Here is a 20,397-nt window from a genome sequence, read left to right on the forward strand (position 1 = left end):
CTTTCACAGGATTTGAATTTGGCTAGAAAATCATGTTGGTTCGGATTAGGGTTCCAAAAGACCAAGACGGCGCCGTGTATTGTTTCTGCGAGTGAGGGCGCGTCTGAGATCGGATTGACAAACGGTTTACGCTGATGGATTTGTCTCGTCAAGAGCTTCAAGATAATATGTGGCTTGTCGTCTGGTTCCTCAGGGTTTGAGAGATAGATCGATTTTAAGTTGCGCCTGATTTAGGGTTTATGTGTGACGGATTTTAAGTTAGGTTTAGGGTTTTTCTTTCTCAGGGTTTTGGTAGTCTATCGTGCTGATAACGTGTTGTAATTAGAGAGTTTAGAGACTGAATATTTCTGTGTTCTTATTAATGATCAACGGAGTTCCTTTATATAAGGATTACAAGATGAAGATAAATGGAAAGTATCCAAAACCTAAACTCACTAGGATTAGGAAAACTACTAATACATAATAATGGAAAGATTACATCTACTAGGAAAATGAAAGGGTTTATTTTTCTCTAAGCTTTGTGGCCGCCTTTCTCTTTCCTGAAGTCGGCTCTCTCTAGGTTTCGGCCGACCCTCCATCTTCTAGGTATTGGGATGGTCTTGGACCGGGTCTGGTTAATGTCAATCCACTCCATGATTTATAACACGGTCTATCTATTTGTATTTAACTAAATGCACCAGTATGATAACAACATTTTGGTAATGAAAACAAAACAAATCAAACTGAATCCTTAGGGATACACAAACCGTAGAAACTTTCTTAATCTTCTCATTGCAAATACTTCTTTAGTTTTCTTCTGACATTGTAGTCGCCACTTTCAAGTTTTGTCGCTTACTTCTTCTGTGGTGTTTGAATCTTGTGACATACTTCTTCTGTGGTGTTTTTGAAGACCTTCCTTTCATCTTCAATGCCTAGAGTCAAACATAAACACATATTAGTATACAGTTTGACAACCATTTTTTAGGTTGCGTATGCGTCCACATCTTTTTCACTTACCCAAAATAATGATCAAATACCTTATCTACTCAACAGCTTGAACGAAGCAAAGAATGATAATCGAATTTAACATCAGGTTCTACTGACATTGTCCCCTCCAAATTTTTTCAATTCTCAATAATGTGTAAATTAAGAAAAGATTTATGTGCTTGACCAAAAAAAAAGATCAAAGTGCTCACACACGCGATTCAAAAGTCGAAGAAATTACCATGATTGTCTTCATGCTCTACTGCTTGAGCTATTACAGCCACCTCATGTCATAAATCCATTCTCAGCAGGCTTCTTTGAACCACCTTCAGAGCCAGACCCATTGACCAAATTGAGATGAATCAAATTTGGGTAAATTACTCTGGTTTACGAGAAAAGCTTTTTGCAGCCTTTTGTATATTCAGCAGTAGAAGAAGAAGCGCTATTATCTCCAAATTGTGCAGAAATGTAGCCCTCGGAAACCATGACCTTGTTGTCTCCTTAACTTTTTACAACTAACATGTAACCCAAATCTGGGAAAAACTACATGTTTACATAATAATAGAATCAGTCGAAGCCAAGCAGATAAATAAGTGAGAGTTAAAATTTATTCATGAAGGATAAAAACTATATTTACGATGAACTAAGCTTTTGAAAAGGAAACACAAATGTAGACTCATGAAGCAAACATCAATAGAAAGACTTACGATGACAAGTCGTAAAGATATATATATCTTTATAGCTTTTACCAAAAGGAGATGTATCATACGGAAGTATATAAATAATAAATATATATATACTGAGTATGTCCTTTACCATCCAATCCATCAATGTATCACTCAAATCAGTACCTGCAGAAATATAATCTTAATTTCCAGAGATGCAAACCAGGGATTTAGAATAACGAAGATAAGACTGAAAAGAAAATTTATTCATCCAAGTATATTATGTTTCAAGGGCATAAGTAGCTTAAATAAGAGACCAACAAAAAGATTGTGCCAGATCATAAAGATTGACACAGATGGAAAGTAATCCCATAAATCACAAACCGCTCTAGTATTAAACCACTCCTCACAAACCAGTGAAAACAAACAGAGTAATGCAATGTCTCTCAGATGTGTGGAGTACCAGAGAAACTGGGTAGAAACTTGATGATATGAAAAAATGGTGAACTATGACATCAAAAGGTGACTGGATTCTTACCTTCTCAACTATCTGTTCCATTTGAGCAGCCCTCAAAATAACATCCTCTAGGCACTCTTTAAAGGTTCCAACAGGGAAACAGGAGCAACGATAGTAAAAAATACATTACCACAATCTGGAAAAGTAGATGGACTTCAAACCATTTTAGATGGGACTTACTTCTCTCGAGAGAGTGGGAAAACAATATTTGACTAAGCACCATTTCTCTAGCCTCCCTAAACAAATGTTCCAATCATAAAATAGATTAGTTCCAAACTTGTAAAAATATTAAACTAATAGACAGCCACAATGCAAACCTTTCAGCATCATCTGGTGATCTCCGTTGATTTACGTTCTGTTGATTGACACTCTTCTCCTGCTAGACAGGTTGGTTCACGATGAGATAAAAATGTAACTTTTCCCAATTATAAAAAAGACTGGCATAAGTAAAGGTAATAAATAGTTACAGCGCCATGTCGAGAGGCCAGCTCTAGCAATTCTATGTCTAATATCTTCTTGTTCAGAACCAGCCTACACAGAAGAAGTAGAAGAGGCAGATCAATAAAAGATTAATTTTGCAAAGATCGTAACTCTCAAATAAGAACTATTTTTTGGCTTAACTTGGTACAATGCTTTGATTGCTGTAAACTTATCTATCAAATGAAACAAATGATCAAGGACGTTGATCCAATTTTGAACCTGATTGGGCTGTTTCTGTGGCTCAGCCGTCGTTACCAGTATCGGGATCCACGCGGCCGAGGGGTACGCTTTTGGTTGCGTCGCTAATCCATTGATTTAAAAAAAAAGAAACGAATTTGGGTGAAGAATAAAATTGAATATATGATTCAAGAATGTTATTTGATGAGTAGGAGTGGGTGGTGAATCTGGTGATTAATACACAAAACTGAAATTTGTAGCAAGTCAAATCGATTCAAATGAAGTGGAAGAGTCGGGACGATGGTGACAGGATTTGAGTTCTTTTGGGCTCATTAACGATGAGTCATTTAACATGTAGCCCACATAAGTTACTCGACTCATAGGAGTGACGTGGCGTTGGAGAACTTTATGATTGACTGATTAAATTGGAGGACGTGGACACCCTAGCTGATGAGTATATCCTACTTTTAGTATTGCGACTAGAGTCATTCTCCGCGCTACGCGCGGATACGTGTATGATGATCAACAATTGCATAAAGTTGTAAAGTACAGGAGATAAGTTGTAAAGTAAAAGTTTGGTGCAAATCATGTTTAGAAGCAGAGGAAAATTGTTATCATTATAAAGAGCAGATATTAAGGTCTTAAAACAGAAAAGTGAAACTCATAGATAAGTTGGTGGACTTTTTGACGAAGATGGCGTGTAGATGTGATGAGATTTTTTTGAGTTGGAGTGCCTGAAATTGTTTTAAAAAAATCAGTGAACATAACTTAGTAATATAAGTCAATTTATTTAATTCATAGTATAGGTAGACGTACTTGAAAGTGGTGAGATATCCATCATCAGGGAATGAGTTTTAGATCTGATTTGTTTTTGTTGATAGCGAAAACACTGAATAGCAAATAAATGTGAATTATTAGTTAAATAACAACTTAAAACATCTTGAATGAGATGTTGAATTTAAAATTTTACTTACTCTCATGGGAACGAAGGCGGTTGAAGATTTCTTTGTAGACTATGTTTTTCACTTTTTTGTATCGGTTTTTATGAAATATATAATTTTGGTAAATTTTCTTCTATGTTCAAGTTGTAAGTGTGATTATGTTAAGAGAATGAGATTGAGTTTTCAAATACCAAAATTCTTTTTTTATGTCAGGGTATTTAATAAAGTGGAGAATAAGATCTTAATTTTGAGGAAATCTTAGTCGAATATATTTTGTAGTTGTTTAGAACAATGTCAGTAATTGTTATTACTAACACTTGTTGTTGTTTTTTATATATATTTATGTTATATTTGAGGTTTTTATAAAAAAGAGTTTTATATCTGATGATTTATTTTTGCTTTACGTTATGGTGCAATTATAATGGATTATTATGGTTACTGATATAGAACAAAGAAAACAGAGAGCTTTTGACTGAATAATACTCTTTCCTTAACCTTTACAAAGATTATTACATAATAGTTTTATAGTGACAAATAGACAATCTAGGCTAGGCAATTTGGACTATTAGAACCAGCTATTTAGGACAGCTTAAAGCTTCATTGTCCTTCACATACAGATGAGAAAGCATCAAAATGGTTGTGGCAAGGTACAGTCGAGGTCGTACTATTCCTCTTTTCCGAATCTCTTTCATGTTGATAAGATGACCATTGGATACTTGAAGGATTGGGCTTGAGCTCTCTATCGTTGATGTCTTGGGCTGACATGGGTTTCGTGTGGGCCACTTCAGTATCTTCACTTACAACTGAATGTATTGAAACATAAGTAATGGCGTTGAATTGTTGGCTAAAGAGTAATGTATTTCTTTGTCTTTCTTTGTTTCTTTTGTTTGATGTTTTTGGTTATATTTGCTTATATATTCTGAATTAGTTGTACTGATATGTTTATAATAAGGCCAAAAGGTAACAAATAACAAATCCAAATGTTAGAAAAAGAGTAACAAATGTACTATTTTAAATGGAGAAACTGAGCTTAACGTTTATCTGAATTTAAACACATAATAAATCTTCATTTCATTTGAGAAATATTAATTCATTTGTATGTAGGATACATGAGTTGTTTTCTTTCTTGGTTCTAACATATATTTTTAATTTAGAATAAGCATATGTTGGTCCGGATATAACACATGTTAAGTTTATTAGTTATTTAATATCTATTTCTCTGTTTTCATGTTTTATAGTGTTTGCATATTTTATTAAAGTATAATTTTGTTGTATAAATGTGATAACTAATTTTCTATTTATATATTGCAAATTTATTTAAAGTATGACGTTGATGGTTAAATGTTTCTTTAATGACACATCACTTTATCTATTTTAGGATCGACCCTTTGGTATCAAGATGTGGCAAAGAAAAAAAGCTACCATACGTTAATAGTAGTACTATGGGATTATTAATATTATTAATTTAATTTTTGTAAATACCATGGGATTATTATATTCACCTGTATGCATTTTTCTTTTGATTGATAATTACAGGAATCTTGTGTGGTATGACTCTTGTCGATTTGCTCTTTGTTTCCAAATTAATGCAACAAAAGTAACAAAAGATGGAAAATGTGTTAGAAATCTTGTGAGTTATGAGGGGCTCAGCTTGGAAAACAAATCTTTCGGACTCGTGCTGGAGAATCAAGTGACCACGGCGACTTTCCTCAGCTTTAACTTGGCACAATTAGAGTCTTCTAAACAATTTTTGTCTCCACTTGATTATTCCTGGCCGCCAGGGCAGAGGAAGGAGCCACAAGTGTACTTGACGGACTTGACACTCAGAGAGAGCTAACCGGCCAGGTTAAGGAGAGGAGGAGCTTGGTGGTGCCACAAGTCTTTATGATGACTTTGTAGGGGTAGACAAAGAAGCTGGACTCAGAGAGGACGCAAGAGTCGAAGTGATTGTTGGAGAGAGAAGAAACAATCTCGCAGGAAGCAGGAGTGTGTATTTCGTCAAGCTGGGACCTGGTCAGAGTATGGAGACCCAGTCCCTTGGAGTCTTGAAAGATGCTAGGCTCAAAGAAAGAGACCTCGGGCGGCTTCTCGTAACTTCAAAACCGATTGCAGATAAGGCCATGTCTCCTTGTTGTTTGAACTTGTAGTAGGAGGAGAGAACGATGGGATTGGGGAACCAAGCAGAAACGGAGCTTCACAGAAAGTAAATTATAAACTCGAAATTAAAGAAAACAGCTATAACTATAGTGAAGACTCGGTGCGCTACAACTCAGGATGGCCTCTTAGCGCACTGCAAATAAAGAAAGAAACATTGTTAAGAAACATGATACTGTAATGGAGAGAGAGGGTAATGTAATGAAGGGAAGAAGAAGCTTTACGTTGGAGTAGACAGAGATTTGAATTTCTTGATTCCACCGTTGGGGCGAACGTCTTCAATGCTGTAACCGAGGGGAGCTTCGTAAAATAAGGAACTACTACTACTGCTGGACTTCTTTTTACCATATTTTGACTCCATCACAATCTCATTCACGCTTCCTGCAATTTCAAGACCAAACCATATGTATTAGATGCAGGAAAGAAAAACAACGCTTAATAGAGACTTATCAATGTTCAAAGTTTTCACATTTCAATAACAGATCTTGAATAAACGTTCAATTTATCAGATGAGACATGATCAGAATTGTTTCATTATATCTACAACTATGAGACTTAAAACGAATATAGGCATCTATATATGTAAACACAACATCAATCAAAACATAAATCGTCTGATACATAATATAAGAATTGCTCAGAATGATGAATCTCTTGTACCAAAAAACGAATAAAATGTAAATCAATCGTAATCGTAGGTAAAGACGTTAGAGATATTTACTTTATATATAAAGATTTAGATCAAGACCAGAATTACGAATCCCTTCTTTCCAGATATGAACGAAACCTCCAGAAACTTAAAGTCAAAACAATCGAGGTTATGATAGCATCATCCTCAGGGTTGTTAGGATGATTTAGAGTGTAGGGATGCTAACCTTTTTACCTTTTTATAATCGAACCTCGACTGTCCTCGAAGAGAAAAGGTGGCATTGAAGATAGATCGATGAATTTAAGAAGAAATTTAATAGGAATGACCGATGGATTTCTGGATCAGTAGGAAGAAGATGAAAAGTTGGTTTGAAACCTAGAGGCGGAGAAGAGAGAGCGAGATGAAACTATATCATAACAAAAGTCCAAAATACAGATCCAAAACCACAGAAGCCCAAACCCAAGTAATCATTTAATGATGTGGAGGAATGCTGCAATTCTACTGGACGAATTTCCAGTCCGACGTGGACACCCTCAGAGGGCTTTATATTTGGCTTTTAGTATAGTTTTGATTTTGATAGTGTTGTATTTTTTTGTTGTTTATATAATGGAAACAATAGAAAAATTGATACCATATGTAATATCGTAATATCTACGCTTAGGCCCATTATACATTTTGGACCTAGATAGCCCAACTTTGTAAAAGTAACCATCTTTTGTTTTTTGTTTTTTGTTTTTGTTTTTATACCTGAAAATTGAAAAAAAGTAGCAACCCACTAAAAAAACCTAAAGACTCGCGTTGCGAAGAGACAAATACAGTGTTGTGTCGACTCTGGTGTTTCTCGCAGTCGCAGGCTCTCAGCCTCGTTAAACCATTAGCAGAGAGAGAAAGACCCTTAAAACCCTATCTGCCTTTGTTCTTGGCGATGAATACCTCCCAAGCAACTCGTGCGGCTCTGTTTCTAAACGTAACTATTCTCTTACTCGCAGTTTTACTCTAAGTCCTCTGTCGTATGATTGATAAGCTTAATTACTCATGTTCTATTGCATAAGCGTTTCATAGATTATTGTTAATACAGTCGCATAGCTCTGTGTTGGCGTCTGTGATGTTGTTTTATTTGGTAGAAGATTCCTTTTTTCTAGATTTTTTTCGTTTTAACAAAGCTTTAATGGCTCTTGCAGGGGGTTTCCAATAGACAAACGACGCTTTTGCAGAGAAGCTCAACAACTCAACTGTGGGGTTCTGTTAGATTTCAAACCCCACAGGGTCTGCGGTCTCTGAATAGAGCAAAAGCTACTACTGGCTTGAGATGTTCTACTCCTGCTGTTTCTGTTGTTGAGCAACCGAGCTTAGTTGAGAAACCTGCTGCAGAGGTCATCCATTTCTACCGCGTCCCTTTGATTCAAGAAAGCGCAAACGCTGAGCTTCTCAAAGCTGTTCAAACCAAAATCAGCAACCAGGTTGTCAGTTTAACAACAGAACAATGTTTCAATATTGGTCTTGAAACTGAATTACCAGAAGAAGAAAAGCTATCTGTCCTAAAGTGGATTCTTCAAGAAACATTCGAGCCAGAGAATCTAGGTACTACTTTCATCCTCTCATTGTATTATTTTGTTTACTTGCAATGGTAACTAAACTGTTTATGCTTACAGGCACAGATAGTTTTCTTGAGAGGAAGAAGCAGCAAGGACTTCACGCTACAATCATTGAAGTCGGTCCCAGACTGTCTTTTACAACAGCTTGGTCCACCAATGCGGTATCGATATGCAGAGCTTGTGGTTTAAACGAAGTGACTCGCTTAGAAAGGTCCAGGAGGTACCTCTTGTTCAGCAACGAGCCACTCTTGGAGACTCAAATACACGAGTTTGCTGCAATGGTTCACGATAGAATGACCGAGTGTGTGTACACCCAAAGGCTGACTTCATTCGAGACAAATGTGGTCCCTGAGGAAGTAAAGTATGTGCCTGTGATGGAGAAAGGTAGAGAGGCGCTTGAAGAAATCAACCAGAAGATGGGTTTAGCCTTTGATGAGCAAGACTTGCAGTATTACACTAAACTTTTCAAAGAGGACATTAAGCGTAACCCCACCAATGTTGAGCTGTTTGATATCGCTCAGTCCAACAGCGAGCATAGTCGACATTGGTTCTTTGCTGGGAACATTGTTATTGATGGAAAGCCAATGGATAGGTCTCTTATGCAGATTGTAAAGAGCACTTGGGAGGTAGGTAACTATAAATGGTGAACTTTAATTTTTTTTAAATGATAAAACTCTTATTTTATGTGTTTGAATATGCAGGCAAATCGAAATAACTCTGTCATTGGGTTTAAGGATAACTCCAGTGCTATAAGAGGGTTTATGGTGAACCAGCTACGACCTGTGCTTCCTGGTTCCACTTGCTTACTTGATCTCAGCGCACGTGATCTCGACATCTTGTTCACTGCTGAGACTCATAACTTCCCTTGTGCGGTGGCTCCTTACCCTGGCGCTGAGACAGGTGCTGGAGGGAGAATCAGAGACACACACGCAACTGGAAGAGGCTCATTTGTGGTTGCATCCACTTCTGGTTACTGTGTTGGTAACCTCAACATGGAGGGCTCTTATGCTCCTTGGGAAGACTCCTCTTTCCAGTACCCATCAAACCTTGCCTCACCTTTACAGATACTCGTAGACGCTAGCAACGGCGCGTCTGACTATGGTAACAAGTTTGGAGAGCCTATGATTCAAGGATATACAAGAACCTTTGGGATGAGACTGCCAAGTGGGGATAGGAGAGAGTGGTTGAAGCCTATTATGTTCAGTGCAGGTATTGGACAGATTGATCATACTCATATAACTAAAGGTGAGCCTGAGGTTGGGATGCTTGTTGTTAAGATTGGTGGACCTGCTTACCGTATTGGCATGGGAGGAGGCGCTGCTTCGAGTATGGTGAGTGGTCAGAACGATGCGGAGCTTGATTTCAATGCTGTGCAGCGTGGAGACGCTGAGATGTCTCAGAAGCTGTACCGTGTTGTCCGTGCTTGTATTGAGATGGGGGAGAAGAATCCTATCATCAGTATTCATGATCAAGGCGCTGGTGGGAACTGTAATGTGGTGAAAGAGATTATTTATCCTAAAGGTGCGGAGATTGATATAAGAGCGGTTGTTGTTGGTGATCATACCATGTCTGTGTTGGAGATTTGGGGAGCTGAGTATCAAGAGCAAGATGCTATTTTGGTAAAAGCTGAGAGCAGAGAGGTTTTGGAATCGATCTGTAAGAGGGAGAGGCTTTCAATGGCTGTGCTTGGAACAATTAATGGAGAAGGTCGCTGTACTTTGATTGACAGCACAGCTGCAGCTAAGTGCAAGAAGGAAGGCTTACCTCCACCACCTCCTGCTGTGGATCTTGAGCTCGAGAAGGTTCTTGGCGACATGCCTAAGAAGACGTTTGAGTTCAACCGCGTTTCTTATGCACGGGAACCACTTGATATCGCTCCTGGGATTACATTGATGGACTCTTTGAAAAGGGTTCTGCGTTTACCATCTGTTTCTTCCAAGCGGTTCTTGACAACCAAAGTGGATAGATGTGTGACAGGTCTTGTCGCTCAGCAGCAAACAGTTGGACCATTGCAGATCACTCTTGCTGATGTTGCAGTCATCGCACAGACATTCACAGATCTAACAGGCGGTGCATGCGCCATTGGAGAGCAACCAATCAAAGGTCTGCTTGATCCAAAAGCCATGGCGAGACTAGCCGTTGGAGAGGCTTTGACAAATCTGGTTTGGGCGAAGGTTACTGCGCTTTCTGATGTTAAAGCTAGTGGTAACTGGATGTACGCTGCCAAGCTTGAAGGAGAAGGATCAGCGATGTATGATGCTGCGATTGCTCTAGCTGATGCCATGATTGAACTTGGCATTGCAATTGATGGTGGCAAAGACAGTCTTTCAATGGCAGCTCATGCGGATGGTGAAGTTGTTAAAGCTCCAGGGAATCTTGTGATCAGTGCCTATGTTACCTGTCCTGACATAACAAAGACAGTGACTCCTGATCTGAAGCTAGGAGATGATGATGATGGTGTTCTCTTGCATGTTGATTTGGCAAAGGGAAAGAGGAGGTTAGGTGGATCTGCACTGGCTCAGGTCTTTGGTCAGATTGGAAACGACTGTCCTGATGTTGATGATGTTCCGTATCTAAAAAACGTTTTCGAAGGCGTTCAAGCTCTCATCTCAGAGGACTTGGTATCTGCTGGACATGACATCAGCGATGGTGGACTAGTTGTAGCAGCTATGGAAATGGCTTTTGCTGGAAACAAAGGTATAAGCCTTAACTTGGATTCAAACGGGATTAGCCTCTTTGAAACTTTGTTCTCTGAAGAGCTCGGTCTCGTGATGGAGATTAGCAACAAGAACTTAGACGCTGTGTTGGAGAAGCTCCGTGGGTTTAATGTTACTGCTGAGATCATTGGGAAAGTCACAGACTCACCTTTGATTGAGGTGAAAGTAGATGGAATCACTCATTTGAGTGAGGAAACATCGTTCCTCAGAGACATGTGGGAAGACACCAATTTCCAGCTGGAGAAGCTTCAGCGATTAGCGTCTTGTGTTGAGATGGAGAAAGAAGGTTTGAAGTTGAGGCATGAGCCTAAGTGGGAGCTCTCATTTACTCCTTCATGGACCAACGATAGTTACATGTCTAAGGGTAAGCTTCTTTTTCTCATTAAGCCTATGTAACGTGTTGAGAGTTTTTATTCATTGTTTATGTTGTCAGATGCTAAACCGAAAGTAGCTGTGATCCGAGAGGAAGGCAGCAACGGAGACAGAGAAATGTCAGCTGCATTTTACGCTGCCGGTTTTGAACCGTGGGACGTGACAGTGTCTGACCTTCTAGCCGGAGCCATCACTCTTGACCATTTCCGTGGGATTGTGTTTGTTGGAGGGTTCAGCTACGCTGACGTTCTTGACTCAGCCAAAGGATGGGCTGCTTCTATAAGATTCAACTCTCCTCTCCTCAGCCAGTTCCAGGACTTCTACAAAAGACCAGACACGTTCAGCCTTGGAATCTGCAACGGCTGTCAACTAATGGCCTTGTTAGGATGGGTTCCAGGCCCTCAAGTAGGCGGGTCTCTCGACACGGCCCAGCCAAGGTTTGTTCACAACGAATCAGGAAGGTTTGAGTGCAGGTTCACAAGCGTGACCATTAAGGACTCGCCGTCGATAATGCTGAAAGGAATGGAGGGAAGCACCTTAGGAGTGTGGGCGGCTCATGGAGAAGGACGAGCTTACTTCCCGGACGAAGGGGTCTTGGACCGTATGCTTCACTCAGATTTGGCTCCGTTGAGATACTGTGATGATGATGGGAGTGTGACTGAAGCTTACCCTTTTAACCTCAATGGCTCACCGTTGGGGATAGCGGCTATATGCTCGCCTGATGGGAGACATTTGGCGATGATGCCTCATCCTGAACGTTGTTTCTTGATGTGGCAGTACCCGTGGTATCCGAAGAGCTGGGAGGTTGAGAAAGCTGGGCCTAGTCCGTGGTTGAAGATGTTCCAGAATGCTAGGGACTGGTGCTCTCAGCTTTAAGAGTTATGTTTAAGTTTGGTTGAATCTGATGTTGAGTTCTGACAATTGGATCTACGTTTTGTTTTACTTGATAATACATTCTTCATATGTAATAATATATCATTGGATGGATAGATATTGAAGTGGTGGTCCAGGATAATAAAAGCTTCCTCCAACAACACTAACAACATAGACCACCTGGTGATATTTGGATAATAAGACCCTCGACATTGATCAGAAAGTTAAAAAATGTTATAATATGCTCCCACAATCTTGATATACTTGAAAGAATGCAATTATAGAGCCAACCTTTGATAGCTTTTTTCTCTGCAAAATCTTTGTTTCAAACATACTAAGTAAAAGTACATATATAGTCTGATCACCATTTCGTTTGCACTAAAAGAAATATAAAATTAAATCAAAGAATACAATTCTTGTTTCTACTCTGCATAAAATGAGCAATGGATCATCTGGATTTCACTGTAGCATGATCGGTATCAGCTAAGTGCTTGAATAGTTTTGTCCTGGCCAAGGTAGATAAAATGGTGAGTCAATGAGTGATACAAAGTATACTGCTGGAGATGTCATAAAGAAACAAATTTTTAATGGACCAACCTTGACTCAAACTTTTCTCCGCATCTACCACATTTGTTATAAAAAGCTTTCTTCGATGTGCCCTAACAAAATTTTGATATACATATGATTTCAGTAACTACCAGGCCAGAAACTATGATCTAGTGATGCTACAAGGGAGGAACGATAGTACCTCGGATGTCATTCCTCTGGTTGATGTTTTTGATCTTGGAACTCTCTTGCTTTCCTCAAACGTTTCTGCATGAAACTCTTCCATGTCTCCATTTCTATCTTGAGTATTATCAGCTTCACTGCTCTTCTCGATTAACCCTCCAAGGTTATTCTTATCCTTATCCTTCTTACTTCTGCGCCTCCTCCCTGTGCTCTTCCTCTTATCATACTCCATTGAATCTTGCTCATCCTTCACATTGTCATCTGTGTTTAACTCTACTATGTTGGCATCACCAGCATTCTGTTTAGTTCTCTCAATCTCGACTACAACTTCATCTTCTTCTCTTGACACAACATTCTTCAGCTTATTTTTCTGCTCAGATACCATCTTCTTGAGTAGACGCATCTCGTCATCCTCATCCTCACTTTCACTAGACCCTTTCACATCCTCCTCTGTCATAACAAACTCATCATCAGTCTCATCAGCTTCTCCTATAACCTCCTCCTCAACATACTTATCTTTGGCTTCGTCATTGTCAATATTAAACCCTTCCTGAATCTTCTCTTGAAGCTCCTCTACAGTTTCAGTTTCAGCTTCCTCAACTCTCAACTCTGCCACTATCTCTTTGTGCTTCTTAGACTGCTCATGGTTCTTCCACTGCTTCTCAGTTTTGAAATTCTTGCTACAAACAATGCAATACAGCACCATACCATCATCATCATCATCATCACCATCACCATCATCCTCTTCCACTACACTGAACCCTCCATCCTCCCCCTTTGCCCAATCAGGCTCCTTGTAGTTCATAGCTCTCTCCAACCTCTCCTTAACCATATTCTCCTTCCTCTCCCTCTCCTCCACCTTCTTCACCTCCATCTCTATCCTCTTCATCACCATCATATCAACCACTCTCTTGTCCAGCTTCTTCACAAAAGCAGCCAAGCTTCTCACACTCTCGTTATACTCTCTCTTAGCCTTCTTCCTCACCTTATCATTCTCCTCCTTCATCTTCTTCCTTACCACACCGTCAGGCTCAGCCATCACATCAAACTCATCCACCCAGCAAAAATCCATAACAGTCCTAAACCCTAACCAGTAACTATAAAACTCCTTTACCTGAGCGTACGGACACTCTAGACTCCCCATGACTGGAGGAGCCTCCATTCTCAACCCTAAATTCCTAGCGAAGTTAACCTCGTTGAGATAAACACTGTTGAACACATCGGAATACACCTTGTAGAATCCTTTCCAGGTGTCAGAGTAACCGGAGTATACCTTGGTGGAGAAGAAAGGGAGGAGATTCGGAACTGTGCCGCCAGACATTCTAAAAGATTATGTAGATTGTTGTATTCAGTTATCTCAGCCGTCTGCAATAGTTTGTCTAAACTATTTATATGTTCATAAGTCATCTAAACCGAAAAATATACCTATACATAAATAAGAAAATATTGGTATAGATAGGCAAAATCTCCAAAATAAGACATTTTAAAATATTGTTGTAAATTTGTTACCCAATGAATTTTTTTTTCCAGATAGCACTCATGTGAACAGTGGTAAGAAAAAAAACTAAATTACTGTAGCGCCTAAACTCTAATCCCACCCACCCATAAATACTAACCATAAATTCTAATCATTAAATCCTAAATTTAAATATAAAATATATATATATTTCCAGATAGCACTCATATGAACAGTGATAAGAAAAAAAACTGAATTACTGTAAAGCCTAAACTCTAATCCCACCCACCCACCACCCATAAATACTAACCATAAATTCTAATCATTAGATCTTAAATTCAAATATGAAATATATATATATATTGTGTTATTTTATCATAAAACATAATTTAGTGTTATTTGATGGTATTTTTCTATAAGATACACTCCATCCGTTTCAATTTATTTGTCGTTGTACAGAAAATTTTCCATTTCAAAATAAATGTCATTTTATAATTTTAATGAAAAATTTATTGACTTTATATTCCAATCTATTTTTCTGTTTGATGAAATGTGGTTAGGTATATTGGTAATGATGTTTTTATTTAGTAAATATAAAAAATTAAATATTTTTTTAATTTGTGTGCACAACTCTAAAACTGTAAATAAAATGAAACAGAAGAAGTATCTCTTAATACCCTTTTAAGTTGGAGGACAAAAATTAATAATGTCTGACTTGGACGGTTTGAAAAGAGCATTCTCTGATACTCTGCTTCTGCGGAAGGACATGATATCACGTCTTGCTTCTTCGATTTCCATGGAAAAAAATAATTATCTAATTGTATAATCCATTCAATAATCTTTTTTTTTTGTAATTGGACATCTAACCCAGTCTGAATCACACTAACTTATAAATTATAATCAACTCTAAATATTTTCAGGACATCCTTAAGTAACAAACAACCTCAATGATTCTCTAAATATATCCAATGATTCTCTCTTTGTTGTTGCATAAACATAAACAATACATGAACAGAATAAACAAGATTTGGTCTAGTGGCAGCAATGTATATTGACCTTCCAACTAGTCTATGACAGTTCTATTGATTTATAAATCGACCTCGCCACATGATGATTTTGGTTGATCAAAATTTGTTGTGAAAACTAAATCAATGGTCGATGGAATCAAACCGAATCGAAACCAATTTATTTGGAGTGACAATTTACTTTTTTCCTCAGAACTCAGAACTATCATATAACATCACATTCAAAAATATTTAAATTCACGTTCTGTAGACTCACAATATGAAATTTGAAATCCATTTTCCTTCCATTATGAAAGTTCTTTTTTTTCTCCATTATGAAAGTTCAAATTCTATGTCCCCGTTTATCCGAAGTTTAAACCTAAACACACACATGCATAGGTTATATTCGGTTTACTCTTTACCAATTAACCTTAAACTAGTTTTCCCGAAATACAAAATTAAACTGAAACTACCCAGTTAGAACCCATTGATTCCGGATCAAAAATATGTCGATTTCGATAGCACGGATTCTCGGTTTCATTTCGATGGTTTTAGGGTTTTCATGCCTGAAGAGATGAAAATGGGAATTAGAGACTTTTGTAATCTGATAATATGTGTTACAATCAAGTTTTAATTGAATAATTTTGATTTAATTATGTATTTGATTGAGCAAAATTGGATTAAGATTGATTGGTAAACATTAAACCGAATGTATATGCGGAAATATAATTCGAACTTCTATATTGGGTGGAAATCCACTTTCGATTCATGGAGTTACAGAACGTGAGCTTAAGTATATGTAAATGTGGTGCTATATGATAGTTCCGAGGGAGAAATAGATTATCACCCCTTATCGGCTGAAACTATTATAAATAGTCCTTGGTCAGTATTGAATAATGTTTTAGGAAAGTATATGACAACAATGAAATAAACTCCATTGAGTAAATCTAGTAATCACATTTTTAGTTAATGTATTATCAATTGCAGTTCATTCCTATGTTAAAAGACTTTATCTGGAAACTTGCAACCCAGGCTTTAATATTATCTATGGAGACTTGAAGCCACACCACAATAGTTACTGAGTATGGAATTCACTATTGCGTACGGTGTCTCCTTCGAAAACGATTTTCTTGTATCCCGAGGCCGAGTAAGCGTACATTTATGCATTTTCAGGTGTCGTTCTCCCTTCGAACTCTCCTATGCCGCATTCTTGAAAACTTCTAGTACTATTTCAAACCGAGCTTTACTTAGCAATGTCGAAAATAGTTGATTAAAATTGGGTTACAATTATTGTTATCATCAGTAATATATATAAAAATTCCTAGACGCGTGCGTGTCCTTTAAACTCTTAATCTCCTCTTGATTCCAAAAACAAACAACATTCTCTTTCTTGTCATCTAAACTTTCTAAAAATAGACATCTTCTTGCTTGTGTTCTTCGTCTTCCTCTGAAACATCTTTTGTCTTCTTCATACTTGCATTGCAGATTAAAACTTTTGGCAGAATTTTCATTTTGGAACCATGGAAACGTCACACGAGCACAACTTTTTCAACCCCACGTCTAAACCAGAAGCAGAAGATCCAACCCTAAGACTTTCTTCATCGTCTTCTTCCTCTTCTTGTTCTTCCATAGAAGCAGAACCAAGACCTGATCATAATCTAAGAAACAATCAATCTCCTCCAACGCAAATCATGGAGAGATCTACAAACGACACAACCTCAACACCTACTTACAGAATCCCATCACACGTTTTCGAAACAACAACCTCAACAGCTCCCCTTGAATGGAGCACTCTCTCCAACGAATCCCTCTTCAGCATCCGCATGGGAAACAATAGCTTCACCGAAATAGATTACTTCAAATCCGGCGAGCTTACGTTTCCTCAGCCTCCTTCTCCGAGAACTCCTCATATGCCTTCTCCGCGTCACCACACAAACCAAGCAGGAGTGGCGGAGGAGGCCAAAACTCCGGTGGATGTAGGCAAGAAAGCAGCTGAGACAGACAAAGCGTACCGGGCAAGTAAAGATGAAGAACAAAAAGCTGCCGCAAGTATAAGAGAAGTTATCATGGCTAATGAAGCTTCTAATAAAGACAACAACAACAACAACAACAAAAACAATAAGTTAGATCGGTCTGTTTCTCGACGGTCTGAAGATTTAAGCGTCAAGTCTTTCGCTTTTCAAAAGTAAAACAACAAAAACAAAACTCTTCTCTTCTTGTCTTAAAATAGAAATGTCTTTATCTTTTCTCACTTGTTTTATTTTTCATTTGCTTAGATTGGGGAATGCAGATAAGGGCGGATTACAAGGCTCAACGCCACAAAAGAGGAGGACTTCGCAGCCAGAGTCGCCAAAGAGTTCGTCTGAGGCTGATGAAGGAGATGAAGCTCAAAAACCTCTTACTCCTAAAGCAGAAGCTGATCGTGCATGTAATCACAACCCTAGATGGTTATCTTGCTTCCCTTGCTGCACAACTTTCTGTGTCTAATTGAGTTTGATTTGTTTACTATCTCTTAAGTTATTTAGAGAGATTGTTTCTTCTTCTTAGTATTTTAGAAGTATGTTCCAAGATTTACATAGTTTTTTTGTCTGTTTGATCTTTAAGACTCTCTGTTTCTTATTTGTTAAAAATGATATAAAATACAATGGCAAACAATGGTATTTCAAGCCTTTGCATAAGGGAGGACCAATGAAGCAATTTGACTCAAGAGCTGTCGTGGAGACTTGGAAGTTTCAGACAATGGAGACGTCCATTCTTGGTAGTTATGGAGGCTACCAGTGAAGTCATTGAAGAGTCCATCAACACCAATCTCATTGATCCAGTACTCATATTCCTTATATGGATCTTGGCTGAAGTTCAAGTGTAAGAACTCGTTTTCATTTCTGTACGTGTATGGATGCACCTGAGTTTTTATACATTTTCAAGAAGTTAGCAACATGTTACAGACCCTTAATCTCAGGGGGTGTTTTGAAACAGACCTGTAGATTATGTGCATGAGCTCTTTTGACCAAATCTGTGGGAGCTTGTATGTAATTGTTATTACTGGAACAACTGTGTCCTTCCAAGGTCCTATCCCGACAACATATTGCTTAATGTAATTGAAATACACATCTGATGTGATCTCTGCGTAAGTCTAAATTTGCATGAAAGATTGATCAATCACTTACGCAAAAGAATAAGAACTTTCAAGAGAAGTAAACAAATAAGAAGAGCAGATGATGGACCTGGTTAGTATCTTCTGTTAGCACGGTTACATCGTCTATTAGTAACACTTTTGGCGAGTCTATCAAGTTTGATATGTACACTAGAGAAGATGGGGCAAATGACTGAATAAACAATGGTCTTTTCAACCACTTCTTGGACAAATAGGAGCCTCCATATCCATACTTCTTAAGTGTCTCCACCACTTTATCCTCAAATCTCTTACCACCAGGCCATTTGACCTGTGGATATATAATAGTTGATTAGAAGCAAAGCTAGAGGTTTCAAGGGAGATAAAAGGCAAAGAAAGTTATATCGTTTCTGCAATGAAAGTAGAAGTGAAGCTTATAGGATTGTGACTCACATGCTGGTTTATTAAAACTGAATTCTTAATCTCAGGATATATACTGACAACCCTTGGAGCATCCCGAGCAATGGTAATGAACTCTTCAAATGTAATGATAGGGTACTTTCCTGCAAAAACAAAAAAGATATCTTTAGAGTTAGATGTTTTCATTACCAAGCATTTTTTGGTTGTTTCTTCCAACAGCTAAGTCCAGTAAAGACAGTCTAGCTAACCGTTATACTGTTGGTCCCGGAAAGAGTATCTCTGTTTTGTCCTTAGTTTCTTTAGTTCTTTGAGGGTAAAATCAACTGTATGCAATCAAAGAGAACCTATCGGCATGCATCAACTCAGGTACGAAAAAAAACAAAAGAAGAATCATGGGAACGTACAAGTGAAAAAGCCAGTGATGTTGAATCCTTGGACCTCATATGTTCTCTTACGATCAGCAAACATCTTGTGGCTCGCAATATTGGCTGTTTCGTCAAGGATGACATCATGGAAGCAAATAAGCACACCATCTTTGGATGATAAGATATCAGTTTCTATGAAGTCTGTTCCCTCTTCAATTGCTCTCTGTCCAAAGAAGAAGATTCACTTCAACAAAACAAACTAGATATAGCCATGGAAGTAATACGCGAAGACAATCAAATCAAAGAGAGAGAATGATCAAAGGAAAGATCAATGGTGTACCAAGTATGCAGCTGCAGTTTCTTCAGGGATCTCTCCATTAGAACCTCTGTGTGCGATGTTATAAGGACGTGAAGTCTGAATCGGCAGCCTATCGCCTTTAGCTCTTTTACCAGGGAGTGGGTATGGTGTCCTTCCAGCACAGACAGTAAGCAGAGATAGCCATATTAATGGGAAGCATTCTGTAAAGACGAAGAATAACCACTTCTTATATCAGACTCCATGAATGTTATTCTTGTTTCTCTTTTTTTTAGTAGGAATACCCAAACTTCTTTTTGATTTTGTAGTGAAAAAGGTAAAACAAGTTGCATTACAAGCATACTATCACATGGAGACTAATTAAACAATGAGAAACCCACAAAACATATAAAAAGGTTGAGAAGTTTACTTGTAAATATCATGAAAATCTCTTAGATCAATCGGATTGCTTTGTTCATGTCTGTGACTCAATTGGTTCATGTCCAGGAGTTTTCAAGGCTCCTAACACAAATGATGTAGTATAAAAGATTGTCGAACCAATTCTAAGGGATTTCAAAGCACCGAGAATGCAAGTACATACTTAATCTAAGTGCAACCGATAATTTGAATGGTTTTAAACTACTACTAATAATAGAATGCAAGAACAGAACAATAAAACAATAAAAGAAGTGACTTTCTTTGGTTATGATAAAAAGAACTCATGGGTATAGGAATTAGACCTTGGGTGATCAAGTTTCAAACTAAGGATGACAAATGATCAATCAAACTATTAACCTTAAGCTTAGACACAATCTTAAACAAACTCTATGTCTAGATGAATGTTCATTTACTAACATATTTCAAACATCAAATGTCTTTGGTTGAATAATATGAAAGCAATCATTACTAACAA

At 38.0% G+C, this 20,397-nt stretch overlaps 4 protein-coding genes and 1 pseudogene across 4 annotated transcripts; 2 read left to right on the top strand and 3 right to left on the bottom strand.

Annotated features, from left to right (window-relative positions):
- Positions 1-6,012: 6,012 nt before the first annotated feature.
- LOC106299752 lies at positions 6,013-6,319 on the bottom strand (annotated as a pseudogene).
- A 1,008-nt stretch (positions 6,320-7,327) lies between these two features.
- LOC106300018 (probable phosphoribosylformylglycinamidine synthase, chloroplastic/mitochondrial) lies at positions 7,328-12,228 on the top strand. The gene is made up of 5 exons (XM_013736059.1): positions 7,328-7,513; positions 7,728-8,127; positions 8,199-8,767; positions 8,843-11,222; positions 11,292-12,228. Exons 1-5 carry the CDS (start codon positions 7,472-7,474, stop codon positions 12,104-12,106), a joined length of 4,206 nt encoding a protein of 1,401 aa, XP_013591513.1. The 5' UTR covers positions 7,328-7,471; the 3' UTR covers positions 12,107-12,228.
- Positions 12,229-12,492: 264 nt separating this feature from the next.
- LOC106299303 (dnaJ homolog subfamily C member 21-like) lies at positions 12,493-14,174 on the bottom strand. Its single transcript, XM_013735416.1, has 3 exons — positions 12,852-14,174; positions 12,701-12,762; positions 12,493-12,609 (listed from the first exon to the last, which is right to left on the bottom strand). Exons 1-3 carry the CDS (start codon positions 14,151-14,153, stop codon positions 12,552-12,554), a joined length of 1,422 nt encoding a protein of 473 aa, XP_013590870.1. The 5' UTR covers positions 14,154-14,174; the 3' UTR covers positions 12,493-12,551.
- A 2,573-nt stretch (positions 14,175-16,747) lies between these two features.
- Positions 16,748-17,779, top strand: LOC106299693 (cell wall protein IFF7-like). The gene is made up of 2 exons (XM_013735741.1): positions 16,748-17,477; positions 17,569-17,779. Exons 1-2 carry the CDS (start codon positions 16,813-16,815, stop codon positions 17,777-17,779), a joined length of 876 nt encoding a protein of 291 aa, XP_013591195.1. The 5' UTR covers positions 16,748-16,812.
- Positions 17,780-17,954: 175 nt separating this feature from the next.
- Positions 17,955-19,927, bottom strand: LOC106297882 (glycerophosphodiester phosphodiesterase GDPD5-like). Its single transcript, XM_013734031.1, is given in 9 exon segments — positions 17,955-18,194; positions 18,271-18,335; positions 18,338-18,425; positions 18,517-18,735; positions 18,858-18,967; positions 19,073-19,147; positions 19,229-19,412; positions 19,530-19,708; positions 19,915-19,927. Coding segments are annotated over 9 exon segments (1,173 nt in total).
- Between the last annotated feature and the right edge of the window lie 470 nt (positions 19,928-20,397).

This window comes from Brassica oleracea, chromosome C6 (genome assembly GCF_000695525.1).
Source record: "Brassica oleracea var. oleracea cultivar TO1000 chromosome C6, BOL, whole genome shotgun sequence".
NCBI lineage: Eukaryota > Viridiplantae > Streptophyta > Magnoliopsida > Brassicales > Brassicaceae > Brassica > Brassica oleracea.

Bases quoted from the DNA above. Each gene is read 5' to 3' on its own strand.
- LOC106300018 (XM_013736059.1), top strand. From the start codon at position 7,472: ATGAATACCTCCCAAGCAACTCGTGCGGCTCTGTTTCTAAAC. The intron at 8,128-8,198 runs GTACTACTTTCA...TTATGCTTACAG, and splicing joins ATTCGAGCCAGAGAATCTAG to GCACAGATAGTTTTCTTGAG. The intron at 11,223-11,291 runs GTAAGCTTCTTT...TTATGTTGTCAG, and splicing joins CGATAGTTACATGTCTAAGG to ATGCTAAACCGAAAGTAGCT.
- LOC106299303 (XM_013735416.1), bottom strand. From the start codon at position 14,153: ATGTCTGGCGGCACAGTTCCGAATCTCCTCCCTTTCTTCTCCACCAAG. The intron at 12,763-12,851 runs GTACTATCGTTC...AAATTTTGTTAG, and splicing joins CCAGAGGAATGACATCCGAG to GGCACATCGAAGAAAGCTTT. The intron at 12,610-12,700 runs GTTGGTCCATTA...TACCTTGGCCAG, and splicing joins GGAGAAAAGTTTGAGTCAAG to GACAAAACTATTCAAGCACT.
- LOC106299693 (XM_013735741.1), top strand. From the start codon at position 16,813: ATGGAAACGTCACACGAGCACAACTTTTTCAACCCCACGTCTAAACCA. The intron at 17,478-17,568 runs GTAAAACAACAA...TCATTTGCTTAG, and splicing joins AAGTCTTTCGCTTTTCAAAA to ATTGGGGAATGCAGATAAGG.